At 37.3% G+C, this 17,586-nt stretch overlaps 1 protein-coding gene across 1 annotated transcript in view; it reads right to left on the minus strand.

Annotated features, from left to right (window-relative positions):
* LOC122814241 (cytochrome P450 4B1-like) overlaps window positions 1-7,662 on the minus strand; it is a 450,417-nt gene extending 442,755 nt beyond the window's left edge. Inside the window, exon 1 of the mRNA XM_044086839.1 lies at window positions 7,562-7,662. Coding sequence (XP_043942774.1) covers window positions 7,562-7,662 — 101 coding nt within the window. The remainder of the gene's footprint in view (window positions 1-7,561) is intronic.
* Between the last annotated feature and the right edge of the window lie 9,924 nt (window positions 7,663-17,586).

Here is a 17,586-nt window from a genome sequence, read left to right on the forward strand (position 1 = left end):
ACTCATTTACACATTTTCCCAGCATTATTAACCCCCAGATTGTATATACCCATTTTATGAATTTCTCCATATCTGTAGTTTCATTTTTATATGCAACTGTAAATAATGTTTGTATCTAACTGTAAACACTATGTAACTGAATAATTTTTGTGTCTAACTGTAAATACTGCCTCTAGAGCTTTTCTACTCGGGTCTCTGCTGAAAAAGGACACCTTCCTAGCCAGACTAACCTGGTTAACAAATGGCAAATAAATACAGATAAATAAATAATGTTAGTAGTCATCACTATCTGAACAGTGATAAGTGGTCAGTGGCACAAATGCTAGTTATATTAGCAGAGTTTGTGGAGTTGTAATATAGCAGGTGATATGACAAAAAATGTAATGCTACAGTCAGAGTAATTAAACTGATGTTTTACTGAAGTTGTATTTAATTGCTAATGCAAGCATAACTTTTTTATCTTTAAATGTTTCATTGCTGCAACTACTCTCATTTTTTTGTTTCCTTTTTTAACTTCTTTCATTTTTCAGAAGTATGAAGGTAAGTGTGGTACTTGTCAGTTCCACCAGATGTGATATGATACTTACATGTATAATTACTTTGATAAATTCCTGTTTCAGTTTTGTAATGTTTTTTTTTTCTTTCCATTTTTACTGTGTGTTATAAATTGTTCATCTGTGTTATATGTAAGAATGTGTATACTGACAAGTTGGCCTACGAGTGACTGTTGGAAGAGTAGGTAAATAAAATAACAAGTTTGTGTTGGTTTGTTCCTTAAAATGTGATAACATTGCCTGCAACCTGGTCCTGAGCATTTCCACTGCTAGACACTACAGTCTGCAATAAACAGGTTCACTGATGTTGAGATATTGAATATTAACTAAATATGACAATTTTACGCAGCCAAGACAGTAGCATGTATAACTACAGTAGTGTAATAAGCAGTGGCGGCTGGTGACTTCAAATCAAAGGGGGGCTGCAGGAGACAGCTGAATGAGTGGGGTCAATGGGAAGGGGTGCGGCCAACTAGAAAGGGAAGGAGCTATGCTCAAAACCATAAAAACTGGAACTTTAATTAAATACACTGCCCTGGGTGCCAAACCATCATTATGAGAGTTCAATCAAGACAAAATGAAGTGCAAAGAAAAAAAATATTTCAATGCACTGGCTGCATGACAGCTTACTTAATATCTAGTTGAATACAAAAAGGTTGTGAGGCATGAAAAAATAAATTACTTACATTACTGGAATGTCAGTCAAAAATCAAGTATAAGAAAAACAAGCAGCACTCAACTCAAACCACTTCTCCTTGCACTGCTGTTCTAATTGTAATTTATATTCATCTTAAAAGTACCAAATAACATGCTGAAAGTAACAATCTCTGTGATACCGGCTTTAAGCCCAACACCATACTCATGAATGATTTCAACTACCCCTCCATTAACTGGGAAGCTTACATGACCACTAACATGTAGGCTGAAAGAATTCTAGACTTTGTCAATGTAAATTCCCTGGAGTAGCTAGTCTATATTCCCAATAGGAGTACAAATATCCTAGACTTGGTACTCACAAACATGGAGAATCATTGCACCACCCCCCCCCCCTTCAAGTGCAATGCCCTTACTGGTCAGATCAGATCCCAAAACAGTGTCCTTTGAAATAAATATAAAACTAGCACCCCCATCTAACTCCAGAACCTTTAAGAACTTTTTGAAGGCTAACTACCTCCTATTATGTGATGACATAGCTAATTTCCAAGCTCCCCTAAACTAAGAAAATACAGAGGCCTATGCAGAGGTATAAACAAAATCATTGTACAACCACATAAACAGCTGTGGAGAAGTGGCAATACCAGATCAAGATAAGCCTGCAAAAAACAAGCCATCCTGGTGGACCCCTGTTATAGTTTGTACAACAAAAGAAAGAAAATCCTGTCCAGAAGTAGAACAGGATATGGACCGCAGGGGAAAAAATCTCTCCCATTAGTTTAAACAAGCAAATCAGGAGACTAGTCACATTTTCAAAAGCCAACTTCAAGGCAAAAATAGCCTCCCAAGCAAAGAATAACCATAAGGCATTGTTCAGTTATGTCCACAATCAACAATGTAAAAGTGTGTTGTAGATGGTTACCCCCCCAGGAAATGTCCTCCGCCATTCCTCTACCAGTTATCACAAAAGAACAGGTCAGCACTTTGTAACTTATCAGAAGCATTGCAGGAAATGACCTGAAATTCAAGATAAGAAGCTGGGAACATCATTGCCTTAAATCCAAGTTGTTGTAAGACAGACTTATACCATAACAGTCCTGAATACAGAAAAAGAAGCAAAGGACAAAAATGGTACAGTTCTTTCTCAGGGAAGAAGTGAAAATAGGCTGTAACTCATTTACACAAGCACAGATCACCAGAGTGACACAATCAGGTGAAAAATAACTTTTTTGTACCTGTAAATAAATCCATCATTATGTAGAATCACTACTTCTCAGGCACAATACTGCAAGTAGTATACTGCAAGAAGCCTAAATGTGTGGCTTAGTTGCAGTGCATAACAATACAACATACATCCTTTAGTTATACATATAAGTTATAAATGCACACATAAAATATGATTCTGTATACCATAAGTGAGAATGAAACAGAAAACATAATAAATATCTCTTGATCAGATGTCACAAATATGTAGAATGGGCATATCCAAGAAAAAAACAATTATAAAAATGAAAGCTTGGCTTTAAATCCATTAACCAAAGACTGCACATCTTGAAAAAATGTAATGTTGATGAAAGTTGGTATAACAGCAGGAGGAGAGCCAGCATTAACGTCAGGAACCTATCCTCATCTAGGATGCCAGTGATACTCCTAGCTCTTAGCCCTTAGGATGCAATTGTGTAAGTGCAAAAGACAAAAATACATTTTATGTTAGTCATAAGATACTTTCTCATGCATATTTGCATTACATCAGTAAAGTATCAATGTTTACATGACTTTATGTGACAAAGAAAGCAAGGATAATGCAAAGTAGTCTGTGGAAAACAAGAGACTAAGAGTGAGAGTCAGTGTATATTAATGTTATGCAAGTTAACCTACACAGAATGCAAGACTAAAGCAATTCAGAAATACATGATCTTTAAAAAAATGTACTTACATAGGAATGCTGATAGACTATGCAAGTACGTAGTTCTAAATGATGAAAATAAATTCATAGCAACTCTAGTAGTAAAAATATCATATAGGAGGCTCAGGCAATCAAAATTAAATGCTTAGTAATTAAAAAAAAAGGAAATGTGGGTAAACACTGTATGGGGTATAACAGGGTGTGCCTAGCAATAAATGGTGCCTATGGGTAGACGCAGGAAGAGGTATAAATAGCATTGTATACATGGGATAATTTGCAGACCATTACATAGGCATGTGAAATAACCAAGGAATGGGAAAGGGGTCAGTGATCAAACATAGATGACTTTCACAGTCAGCCTGACACATCCACTGACTGATTTGTGTAACCCACAGGAGTACAGGGCTTCTCATGGATCCCTGAGGGGGGCAGTGGCTGAAAATCTTCATGACCCAGGAGACAGAGCTCTTACTACAGGACCTCCATACACACACAGCATGTGCACTGTGGGCAAAGGTGGCATTGGCAAGATGTATATGGAGGAGTTGTGGCAAGGAGTGATACAGATTACAAGCAACAATGGTCACCACTCAACTCAACCCCACCATTGGATAATGTGATTCCTGACTCCTCACAACCGCATTCCAGAGTAAGTGGCTGCCAAATTAACCTTCCATTACCCTGTCTCATAGGACAGTGTTGCTGCCACCTATCATTGTGTTCCTGCCCTCTACAAGTGACAATGACTGTGGCCTGCCTACCCTCTTACCCACAGTGTGAAAAGTCCATGCACTGCCTTGCTAGCTTGGTATGGCAGTGCATGCATCATTTTATTCAGTGTTGCCTGTGCCGTGGCCCGGCTGTGCATCTGCCTCTGCCTCACATATGACACTGTTATTACCTGTTCATTCCAAGACTATGTACCCTAATATTCTGTTGCAGGTCCTATTGCTGTGTTGAGTCTTGTTGGAATATTTTCCTACTACACTAAATGTCTGAAATGTAGAGGGCAAGTGTGCTTGAGTGAAAGGGGAGTCTACTCTATTCAGACTGTGTGAGTTCACAGTAAGTGCAGAAGACAAGAGGCTCAGAGTAGAAGGGGGGGTCTACTCTCTGTGAATCCATACTGGAAAGCACCCAGACTGAGTTTAGAAGGAGATTAAGAAGGAAATTCACTACTAGAAAATTGTTGAATTACTCTGGACAGAATTAGCACAGCTAAGCTAATGTGTATTCCAGGTATTAGGTTTCTCACAATTGTGTTATTGGAAAAAGTATTGTTTTTTTACAGAATTAGTTTGAAGAAAGCCACTTCAATGTAGTATATAAAATCTGTAATAAAAAGAGTGTTTTATAAATTAATTAAAAGCATACTGATTTATGACTGAAGCATGTTAAATGTGGTTAAAACACATTTTGTGTTTGATCTAATGACTCCCAACATATGACATCTGGTGGAAAATGTAGACAGGTTTATTTATTCAATTTGCAGTGGAGGCCCAGGGAGAAACACTCCTGATGCATGTCTTTGTAATGTGGGAGGAAAGCATAGCACCCCAAGGGAACCCACACAAATGCAAGCAGGACATGCAGAAGGAACCCCAACCAAGAATCAAACCAGAGAATCTCTTACTGTGAGGCAACAACACTACCACTGCACCACTTTGATTTATACAACTAAAAATGAAAATGTATGGAAAGTGGTTCTATCTTATTGACTGGACTTTTAACTGGAGATAAAAGAGTGTAATACCTTCAGAAGTAGAGAACAAGAACTAAGTAATTGTACTGGTGAAAAGGCTGCATTTATACATACAAGATAAAACATTTTTGGAGATATACTCTGTGGAACAAATCTTTGATGAAACAACTGATGTTTGGTAAAACTGGAGTAAGGAAAATGAATTTGTAAAAGTGCACCTAATTTAATATTGTAATAACTCAGTATGGCATTTGATTTAAGAAACATAGTGTGCTCAAAGAAAGGTTAACTTGCTATATGAGTAACAACGTGCTTAATGAAATTCTTAAGTGATGCATGAAAACAGATTTTATCTAAATAAATTTTGAAGTCTTCATGTGAAACAGTTGTATTTTCAGACACTGCTGAATTCTTGTAAACTGCTTAATGCTGAATTACCAAAAATCTGGTGAACAAAGCTGCACCTGTTGAAACTGCATACTGAATTTACTAAGCCACCTTCATGAACAAGATAAACTGGCATCTACTGTTGTAACACAAATTTTATAAACTATGGGGTAAGTGAAACCCAAGCAATCATACATTTTCTCCATCTAGGAAAGGTTAACGAAAGTGAATCTGAAGCTGGTAACACCACATTGTGTTCTGAGCTAAAGCTTAACAAGATGCTGGATGTGTTAATTGTTCTAAGTCAGACTATTGCACTTTAAAATAATTGATGGTACTATTTTATAGAAGTGAACCTGGAATCATGTTTGCATATTTGAATTTATCCTATGATGAAAGCAGTAAGTCTTTTCAGTGAGCGTGGTAAAACAAATTTGTGACATTAAATGATAACTGTGCTGTGACATTCAAACATAACTGTGCCATTTGTACAATACAAGGGCTGCAAAAATAGTGTATTGGGGTATTCTGCTAAACAATAATGATGAAAAACAATGTTTTGTTTTAAAGCAATTCCAATATATGGTGTTTGTGCTTCTACCAATGTTAGTGAACTCTGTGTAAAGGCTAGCAAGCTAAGCAGTGCTTTGCAAACATTTTACAAAGGTGTTTTTCAAATATGTTATTTCCAAAGCTTCTATGAATGGTGAATGAGTGACTGACATTTGCAGTGCAGGGCATGAAAGTAAAGGCAGTGAAAAAACTGCGTAGATAAATGAACATTTATAAATCATGTTGTGGTATTTTGAACTAAGCACAAGCTGTTGTGTTACCAGCAGTTAATGGAACATCCTGCTGGAGGTCAATTGGTAACATCTAATTTTTTTCGTTTATATACAAGTGTTTGGAAGTGCTGCTTCTAAAAATTAAATCTTGTCACAGTGAAAAGGTGGTTCCTTGCTGTGTACTACAAGAAAGAAGTTTGTGTATAAGCCTCCTAAATTTTCTGAATTTAGTTGCTATATTGTGGCACTTGTGGGTTGAAAGTCCAATGAAATTTATTGTGAAGTAGAAAACTGCTTGTATTGAAAAATTTAAGGGAAAAGAGGTAAATAAAACAATAGTTGTGCTGAAACTAAAAGCAAAATGATATTAGGTCACATTAAGTTGCAGCAAACATAGACTCACTCCTCCATACTTCAACAGTACTGTAAAAAAAAAAAAAAATTACATTGACAAGCCAAGTCCAGCACCAACCTCAGTTCTGTTTAATAACTTGATTTGACGACAGCAGCTGCTCATAAGCAAGCCAGCAACAAGTAAAAGTCAAACGCAAGCCGAAAAAAAACAAAGATAAGGAAGTTAAGGAACCAAAGACAAGGATAGTCCATCTGTAGCGCAAGTAATCCAAGTAAGTATAGTGTGCTACTACAGGCTACTGATTGGTTCTCGCTTTTTTGAGAAGAGAGTGAGAACCAATCAGTAGCAATCCAGCCATCCATGTCACGTACATGCCTACGGACATGGCAGTCTGAACTCCCTTCTAATTTACTGTGCGGTTAAACCGCATAGACTTCTGGGCATCATACTGAAGCTTTTTCTTTAATCTGGACTGCCTTGTACAGCAGTCAGGTAGGATACTACATTGTAAAAAAAAAAAAAAACGGAACTCAGCGAGCATGCGCAGTTCGAGTTCTGGGACTCATCGTAGTGTTGTGTTAAGTTAAGTAGTTAGCACACAAAACACCAAACAAAAAAAAAATAGTAATACTTTTTTTTTACATGGCAGATGTCAAATACACTTCCATCTTTTTCCTGGGAGGGCTGCAGTCCAGCAGTCCGATAGCACGAGCCGCCCCTGCATTTCAGCATAGAAGAGGCAATGTAATTGATTTTAGAATGACTTCCACTTTGAAAAGTGATTTTTCTAAACGTTTCTCATTTAGAGCTCACTGCATCTCTAAGGCCCAGATTAGATTTACCGCTATACTAACGACATCAAGCTGTTCTTTAAGAGTTCATTAAAGTGTTAAAATTATCCTGTAAATAGCAGATTCTGTAAGACCAGTTAGTTTAGTCACCTGCACTGAAGATGTTCTTGTGACTAAATTTCCATAAGCTCTGATGCATCAAAAACACTCTCTTAGGTATTCTAACATCTCATATCTACCATCTAGCCCAGTGGCAAAAAGGAGGTGCCACTCTCATAGCAATCAATCAGTCAGTCAATAAATGAATAAAATGGATTTACCATGTTTTCAAAGTGCATTATGCAACCAAAAAGAAATAAAATGAAACTAATCTGGTTACAGCCCAGTAATGACTTTTTTTTTACAAGTACTACAAATCCATACTAACCTCTCTATCTGGCAATTGCTGTTCCAACTGAAAGCATATTTCACGATGCTGTCCAGAGACATCAGGCTGACATTTGGGTATACATCCAAGGACTCAGTCATAGTAAAATGTTTTTCACACTTGTCCTAAATGGAAAAAAAACGAAAATATGGAGCATATGTTGTGGAATGGACTTAATGAAAAGCATCCTGAAATGTACAGGTATAAGAACGCTACTCTTCACTGTTAAGACCCCAGAAATTATAACAGCACACCCTTAGCCAAAATGACCTTTCTGTTTTTCAGCATGTACGGTCCTTTTATAGAAGGATGCTTCAGGTCTAAAAAAATGATGGACATAGCTTATGAAATATGTTTAGCACACTGATATGTCAATTATTATTTTTTATTAGCTTTTTCATTCCTTTTTATTGTTTGGTTTCTTCATGTCAATACATTAGCAAGGTCATCTGCTGAAAGCATTTCCTGCTTTAGAGTGATAACATATTTGCCATATCTGTTTTGATGTACAGCCTTACCATCTTTCCATTGTCTTTGACCACAGTACCGCAATCAGCCCATTTGGTCCATAATGACAATGCCCTTTTCTGCACATTCTATTATAGGTTCATAGGAGGGTACTAGGCTAATGGCCCTAGGGCCTTTACAAGCCTAGCCAAGTTCTACCTGTATTCTCTAAATGACCTTGGTTAGATGGCAGTTATTTGCAGCGAGTCTATGATGAGCAGCGACTGCCCCTTCCACCCCAGGGTGAATTTATGGTCTTCCATCCAATTATCTAGGTTGCACTTGAACAGGGTCATTGAGGAGCTCTGCTTCATGTGAACTGGGAGTTTATTCCAGAGGAGTGGCAATCTCTGGCAGATATATCTGTCTCTCCAGCATGTTCTGTTAATGTCACAGGCTAGATTGAAATCCCTGAAGTGAGTGACTCTTGCACCATTTGATTTGCTAATGTGCAGCATTTCCATTAGGGTAGGGTTAGAGACTGCTCTGTGGGCCAGGCACAAACAAGTTGCCTCTCAACAACTCGCAGCAGCCTGTATTATACACAATACAGTGACAGGGCTTTCAGTCTTTTCACGTAGGTCATGTTTTGCAGGGCCTTTAGTGGTTATGCGCATTATACTATATTATATTTTATATGTGATATAAACACACACACACTCACACACACACACACACACACACATATATATATATATATATATATATATATATATATATATATATATATATAAGACAACGGGGCATAACAGCCCACATATTACCTCTCTGTAAAAATGGAATCTAAAATAGACACATTTGAATTCTTCAATGTTTTAGCTCTTTAATTTCAGTTTTTATTAACCTGCACTATATTATGACCCAGTATGCATTATCCAATATTTTTTCTGTCTGGTTTAATTACATGGCTATGTTCTAGCATGCTGTTTTACTATGAGTTACCTTGTTACTATTTTCCCCTGTTTCTTTTAGTCTCCACACTTCTGTTGTTGTTGCTTTTAAAGGCTGTAACTCTGGCTTCCATCCCTTATGGTAATCTATGCTTATCATTTAAAAGTAATAAACACACTGCTGCAGGGGCTACAAAGGTCATCCACATTATACTATAGCTTACATATAATAAAACCACACACATACAGTTGTGTGTGTATATATTTATATATATATATATATATATATATATATATATATATATATATATATATATATATATATATATATATATATATATATACATATATATATTTATACACACACAAACATATAAGGAGTGACATGGGAAATGTTCTGTAATGCTGAACTATATATTTAAAGGGTAATGTATATTGAAAGACAATGGGGCATAACAGCCCACTTATTATCCATAATAGTATGTGCCCACCCAGCAAGCCAGTATTGCACTTGATTAAGCCTCCCTTACTACAAATTGCCGCCTGCTCATTTTCCCAGAGCTCCCATCTGCTTGGTGCCCTCGTCATAATCTGAGGGGGTCCTGAGTTAATCCAACTCTATCAGCAGCAGATAAGAGAATTGTAGTGTATGGAACACCCTTATTACTCTCCGATATTCAGTAAAAGACAAACCAGTTAAGCGCCAGAATGGCGCACGACCTGACTTTAACAAACGTAAAGGTGCAAATGTTGTTAAGGTGGGGTCCCATGCTAGTCAGTAAAATCTGCCTGTATGCACTTGTAAATGACAGTGGCAGAACATACCCTTAACATGTCCTTAACGTCCTGTAAAAAAAAAAAAAACTTGACAGATTTGCTAGAATAATAGGATGTGTGTTCGTCTGCATAATCTCAAGAATGCAAATGCTGAAACTCAAATGTATGTCATTATTTAATGACTTCAAGACTCAGTGGTTCATCTGAAAATCACATATTTTATGAAGAACAGACCAAAAATATGAAGCAATAATCTGGATGTCATGTGAAAATCTAGACAGAGAGGTATAAAGGTAAGTGCGTTATACTACCTGTCTGACAGCGCTCTCTAAGTGTTTTATGGCTTTAAAGGCCAGGAAAATGCTTAACAATTGTTTTCTCGTACATGCACCAGATAAAGCTCCATGCACTACAAAGAATTACAATAGTCTCACTGATCAAAACCCCTTATTATGTGTTCTCGACATAGATGCAAAGATTCACCTGTCGAGATTTGCTTGAGAGGTGAATTTCTTGGCAACCATGTCTCTAACACATAATAAGCAGGTTATGATCAGCGAGCTGCTCATAATCCTCTGTGTTTTGCACTTCAGATAAATGTTTAGAGTACTACTGCTTTATTTTTGCTTTAACTGTTGATTTTGTCATTACTGAGACAGGGTTTAAATCCAGAGAAAAGATTCAGTACCCTCCACCCATTTAGACCATCAGTTGTACGGACAGGGACAAATGGTGGGGGATTCTCAATCTATATTAGCAACAAGCATAACTTTACATTGGTTAAATAAGACAATGCCCTGGAATTTATCCACATGCAAATCACCATAGGCAAAGGCCCATGACATAGCCTTGCAATGTATAGTTCACTCTCTATTAAACCAAATATCCTATTCATGGGAGATTTTAATTACCATTGTATAGACTGGGAAACATACACTGCCTCATACTCACATGCACAATGATTCCTAGACTTTATTAACTCAAATACCCTTTTTGTTTTTACTCTTATATGTAGCAAATTTAGACCACAGCTATCAGTGCAACCCTTAATGTTCATAATTTTTTCTTTTGTTTTTCTTTATAATTAATTTCGTATTTGCATTGTTATTTTTAATAGTTTTTGTCCTGTATGTTTATCTTTGCTTATGTTTGCTGGGGCTCTTTTCCCTTGGGTCTACACTGAAAATGGGTTGCTTACTATCAATGCAATGCAAATAGGTAATAACCTTTTCTTTTTTACAATTATTTTGTATTGTGATTATTTAATATTTGTAATTGTCACTTTATCTTTACTTATATTTGCTGGGGCTTTTCCCCTCAGGTCTCCACTAAAAATGGGTTTGTTTGCAAACTCAGTTGGACTTACCCAGTTAACAAATGTAAAATAAATAAATAAAATAAATAATACCCTTGACCACAAAGTGGGCACACTCACCAGAGGTTCAAACATACTGGACCTGGTAATTACCAATATGGGAGACCACTGCACCCCCAACCCCTCTCCCCAGTGTCATATCATCATTGCTGAGTTCAGACCACGAAGCTGTCTACTTCAAAATAAAAATTCACCTTGGTAACCCCAGCAAATCCTTTAACAGTTAGGAACTATTCAAATCCTATTAATGGATAGTTTGTCAAAATTATTGCCACTCCCAGTCTCTTCCCCTATGTGGAATTGATCACAGAGACCCTATAAAATCATGTAAATGGCTGTATAGAAGCTGCTGTACCTACTAAAAGTAAAACTAAAACAGATTCTAAAAAGAAACCACACTGCTGGAGTCCTAACCTTAATACGGTATATAACAAAAGGATAAAAGTTACGGCTAAAATCAGGAAGAGCAACTCCAATGAAAAGAGCTATCTAATTAAACTAAACAGGAAACTAAAAGGACTAATTAAGTCCAACAAGGCCAATTACAGGTCAAGATAGTCTCATAGGCTAAAGACAACCACAAGGCTTTCTACTGCTATGTCTAAAACCTCAAGGGCAGCACAGACTAGTGCGCCAAACTGGTGGTCAGTGAAGCCACTTTCACTGAACAGAGCAACAAATTCAGCTCAAACTTTACTCCCTCCACCACCTGCCTCCCCCCATGAAATACCTACTAGCACAACCCCTCCCCAACTATTAACAGGGAGCAGGTCCTGATGGCTCTCACTAAGACCAAAAACACAGCCTCAGTAAGTCCTTACAACATTCCAGGATGCCTTCTACACAGCTTGAAACAGGTGTTGTACCATGAAAATGGAGGACTGCAACAGTTATCCCACTTCACAAGGGTGGACCATCAACTGATCCTAGAAACTACATACCTATTAGTCTGACTAGTCAAATATGCAAAGCCATGGAATGAATTATCATGGAAATGATAAAGAAAAAAAATATGTAGGCAACCTTCACACACTGTACTCAACCCAGTTTGGCTTTTTCAAGGGAAGTTCATGCCTACTAATTCTGGTAGACTTCTTTAAGAAGATCACCAACACAAGGAATGATGGGAAAATTGTATATACTGCCTACCTGGACCTGGCTAAAACATTTGATATAATACTACACTTGGGCATAGTTCATAAACTCACCAGACTGGGCACAAACTCCTACAAAACTCCATGGATGGCCAGATGGATCACAGACAAGACCCAGGAAGTCAGAATTGGTGATACCACCTCCACTAAGACACTGGTCACCCACGGGGCACTTTAGGCCTACCTGCTGGGACCTCTCCTATTTGGTATCTACTTCTCAGAGGTAAAGACTAATGTCAAGGGCATTTGGCTAGGCTGACCAAGTTTGCAAATGACTGCAAATTGGAAGCTATCATATATTCCCCCTGACAGAAACATCTTACAAGAAGGTCTATCACAGACAAATGACTGGTGTCAAAGTCAATGACTAAAGCTCAATGCCAAGAAATACATTATAGTGCCTTTTGGGAAAACTGCCAACCAGTCTATTTAGGGATCTGAAAAACATATGTAGTTAATAATCTGGTGTTTGACCAACATGTGGACAATGTAGTAAGAAAATCATTCTATGTCACCAAACTTATAAATGAGGACATGGCATCCAGGTCCAAGGAAGTTGTTTGTTTGTCTTTTGGCTTTTCCCGGTTAGGGGTCGCCACAGCGGAACTCTAGTCCGCTAATGATTGGTAGTCAATTTTCACAAACGCCGAGGTGCCAGCTCGACATCCAACCTTCAACGAAGGCACGCCCATTTACACATGTCTTTCGAATGCCACCCAACCGTGGGGAGGACATGCAGACTCCACACAGAAGGCACTCCCCGCACTCCAGCCATGAATCGAACAGGAGAACCTCTTGCTGTGAGGCAACAACGCTACCGCTGAACCACCGTGGATTATTTATCCAGGTCCAAGGAAGTCATAGTCCTTTATTCAGCCCTTATTAGGCACATCATTGAGTATAATGCCCTGTTCGGTATGTACCTGGTCAAACAGTTGGCATACCCACAAAGGATCATCACCAGGGGAATCCAGGGTACAAACACATTGTCTTACATGGATTACCTTAAACTCCTATCTCTATACTCTGTCTCCTACAAGTTAATGAGAGATAATCTATGCCTGGTATACAAGGCATCCTCAGACCATCTCTGATGGACCTTTTGCACATCCACAAAATGAACAGCATCAGAACAAAGAGAGCCAAGGATTTAAATTTTGTTTGTAACATAAACAAGACATGTTAGTGAGACAAATGTGTATCTCAGAGGATCTCCATGCTCTTGAACAGGCTCCCCCATCCATGTGAAGCAGAGTCTGTCTCTGAACGTATTTAAGAATAACAAAACCCAAGAAAACAGTACAACTGGACTAGGAAAAGCAAATGGAAAAAAAAGCCGTCATAAAACCAAATACATTTTATTCACCACACTTATTCAGTAACCACTTTCATCTCTATAATAGCGAGATTTTTTCAGACTGAATAATACAATTAAAAAACACATTTAAATACTGATTTATTACAATCACATAACCCTGTGTTTAATGCTTGAGCCCTTTTCTTTTATGGTGGGCTACAATGCTTCAGGCAAACATCATAAGATTAGCAAGTGTCACACTCATTTTAAATTTATTGTTTTAGATGAAGTAAAGTGCTTTGAAAAAAATGTTCAATGTTGAGGAAGACTTAAGTTGGCATGAATATTTATGGCAGGTGAAAATGAATGCATGCTATCCACCTGGACTTAACAGTTGAGAAGATTTTGTAGAAAACCTTTTTTTTTTTTGTAGAAAAAATGTAGATTTTTTATCAACTTCCTAACTAACATATCCTAAGTAATAAACGGACACATATGGACACAATTGAGTTGGATTGTATTACTAGGCTTATAAAGGTTCTGGTGGCCAGTAGCATAGTATATACCTATGAACCTATGAGCCTATAACACCCTGAGGAATAGCAAGACTACAGGAAATGTTAATTTGCGTCCTTAAATTTATCATGCTGATGCTAATGTGATGTAATTTTTAAGTAAGTTTTCCTAAATTACCATGAAAGGACTGATATTCTATCAAGAGGAAGCCTAAGTGTTCCTAATGTCATTGATAATGTGCAAATAAATGTCAAATTGTTATGAAGTGGGGCGGTCAGTCTAGAACATGGGTCAGAATAAAATATCCAGTGTTGCAGGTGATAAGGCTAAGTATGTACCAGGAACATTAGTGCATGAAAACATGGTGTTAATGTCTGTACCCAATCAGAAGTGTGAGACTGAATACTTTGAGTCCTAACACTTTGAAATGTAAACTATAATTCTAATAAAAAATATGAGAATTCTGAACCTTGCCATAACACTTTTACGACATTTTTTGCAAGGAGACATCGCCATTCTACACTACCTGACACTGGGGAGGGATCTGCAACTCAAAGCTTCTGCTGCATAGAGTTCTATACATAAGAGAAGGTTGACTACTCTGAGATGCCACAGTTTCAGTGTTAATATTCATTCTTCCTATTTACGTGCAAATTTTTGCTCTTTTGAGGATCACAGTTATTGTTCTTAGACTTTCAAAGGGCACCCATCAAAATGCCCCTCTGCTCTCTGCTCTAAGGAAAAAATAGAAGTAATTTATAAGGGTGTAAATCCACCCACATGAGATGTAAATATACTGTGGGCAGTACTTTAGTTGAAAATGCATTCACTTATTTTAGAGTTTTAGCTTCAGACATATTTTTCAGTTTTTCTGGCATTATAGTTTCTATGTTCATGTGCTCGATATAGACCCCACAAGATATGAGACAGTGGGTAAAATCAGTTTCACATGCAGCAGAGTTTTATTCAGGTTAGATGAAGAACTGTATCTTGTATGTACTCTCAAGACTGCTCAACTAATAACAGGGTCACTACATGCATTTTAACAGTTTCATTATGTCACCTCAATTCACAGTCTCTCAGAAAACATCATCTCCTACAGAAAGGCACATTAACTATTTGAGTATGTAAAACACTGTTCTAAAAGTACGCAAAGAACACAGGTTCAAGCAAGCATCCAAGAAATTTGGGGGATTATTCCCTCATATGATGGCTTTACTCACCTCACTCCATCATTTTACTATTCTCAATGACACATCACTGCAGCTTGGGAAAAACAGCAACAAAAATGTGACTTGTGCTGTCTCCAAGATGACACAGTGTCTACGACAGAATGTTGCAGCACAGTCTCTGCGATAGAATGTTGCAGCACATTGCTATTCATCTATCCCATGTAATAACGACCTTATTCGTTAAAACACAAAATGAAAAGTCAGTCAGTACATAGTAGCATCTGGAACCCATCTTTCGCTTTCATAATCTTACTAAACAAAGTTTATCGCATATGCCATTCTAAGAATGGAAGTGTGCTTGCACTTATACTACAGGGATGTCACCTGTTAATCTTTTCCCTCCATTCATTTTTGCTGGGGAATGATTAGTACTGTGAAATAATGCAACTCATATAGGTTTCGAGTTTTCAACAATAAAAAGTAGCTGTTATGAGGAACTTCAAGCAAACGTTCTTCACTTTAAAACTCCCTAATTCATAAATGGTCATTTTAACATTAATTTGTCTATTAAATAGCCCTGCAAAGTTGAATGGGCCTACAGAATGAAGATAATTTCTTGTATGATTTTGATGATAATGATCAGTTTGTTCTGATCAATCATGACTGTGTGATTGACACTGTAGGCACATACTTATATTACCTGGTGAGAGAGTAACACTTAGCAGCACTTAAAGACCTCCCCCATTCACACTATTTCATCCATGTAGATGCCAGTAAATTGTACATTTTTTAACAGGGGACTGGAGTCTACTAAGTTTACTTTACATTAAAGTGTAATTAAAAGCAGTGCACTCCTTCCACTACAGAAGACTTATCATTATTCATCTGTCAAAATGTACTATTCCTGAAACAATCTTTCCTCAAAATCACACAACTAAATTAAACAGAATGAATGCCACACGTCTTCATCATTAACACACCACATAGTCTCTCTCTCTCTCTCTTAATTATTCTTGTTCTGAGATCACCTAAACACACGATGCAGGAAAAGGTCACATCCAGTACTCAGAAGTTTAATGACCCCCCCCCCCCACACCCCCACACATACACACACACACACACACACACACACACACACACACACACACACACACACACACACACACACACACACACACATGCAGAACAACATGGTGCCCATTCTCCATTTATTTTGAACTTCAGGACTGCAACTTGTAAAGATATTTATATAGTCAATGTGGTTCCAGCTGCCAAATGAGAAAAAAAGTAATGATGATGCTAGAAGGAGATGCACTCATACTTCATTTCACAGCTGGTTGTGAAGGTGAGGCAAGTGACACATTAATTATAAACTGAAACATGGTAAAATTCGCTACCAGTGATTATTTATATATCCTTGAAAACAAAGGAATCCCATTCCACTTTAGGTCACGTAAATCATAAAATTCACATGTTATAACACAATAGTGCATGGATATTGCTGTTTATAGGTTAATTTCTATAGCTCACTGTTTCATACAAATATGCCTTTGCATCTGTAGCATTTACAAATTTCACTTATTTTTCATGCCAAAAGAAACATTACTTGATCACCTATATACTTTTAAATCAAATAAAGACAGTTCCACATAAATACACTAGTACTTTCTTTTCTGTCATGAACTGAAATTCTGCAGGCTGCTTTTGTTTTACTTTTGAAAGGGGTGAGATACATCAGTTTTGTTATTAAGGGCATCAGGACTTCAAGTAAGACATTACTAACCATTTCCATATTCTGTAACTATTTTCCTTCAGACAGCACCTTTAACTTGTGTGCATACAATTCTTGTAAACTTTAAAATATTTTATTTGCTTAATATTCCACTAAAATGCAGTGTTGTTATGTTCCTTAGTTCTTTGTTGATATCTGTTTCATGTCTTAAAATGAGTTTGCCAGTTTTCAAGTGGTCATCCCAACATAATACTGTATGGTCATTGAGCTACCTAAATCACACACTTTATCATAATACTGTTTCAGACTTGTACTATCACTCTTATACATCTAAAATGCTCTTAAGAAAAGGAAATAATGTCTTGGTACACATTTATATGTTTCAGAACAACTTTCTACCATCTTGTTCTTTCTTGTAAGAGTGCGCACCCCCCCCCGGTAGTTCTTTCTTTAGCACCCAGTGCAACAGGAGTATATTCCAGCATTGTAAAAAAATAAATAAAAGGTACTATGGGGGACGCAAAAGCTTTAGCCAGTATATGGAAGCCTTGGAACAAAAGGTGTAGGTCATCTTTTGCAAAGCAAATTTCATCCCATGCTGATAC

This window comes from Protopterus annectens, chromosome 10.part0 (assembly GCF_019279795.1).
Source record: "Protopterus annectens isolate FY-2018-M chromosome 10.part0, PAN1.0, whole genome shotgun sequence".
In the NCBI taxonomy this organism is placed as follows: domain Eukaryota; kingdom Metazoa; phylum Chordata; order Ceratodontiformes; family Protopteridae; genus Protopterus; species Protopterus annectens.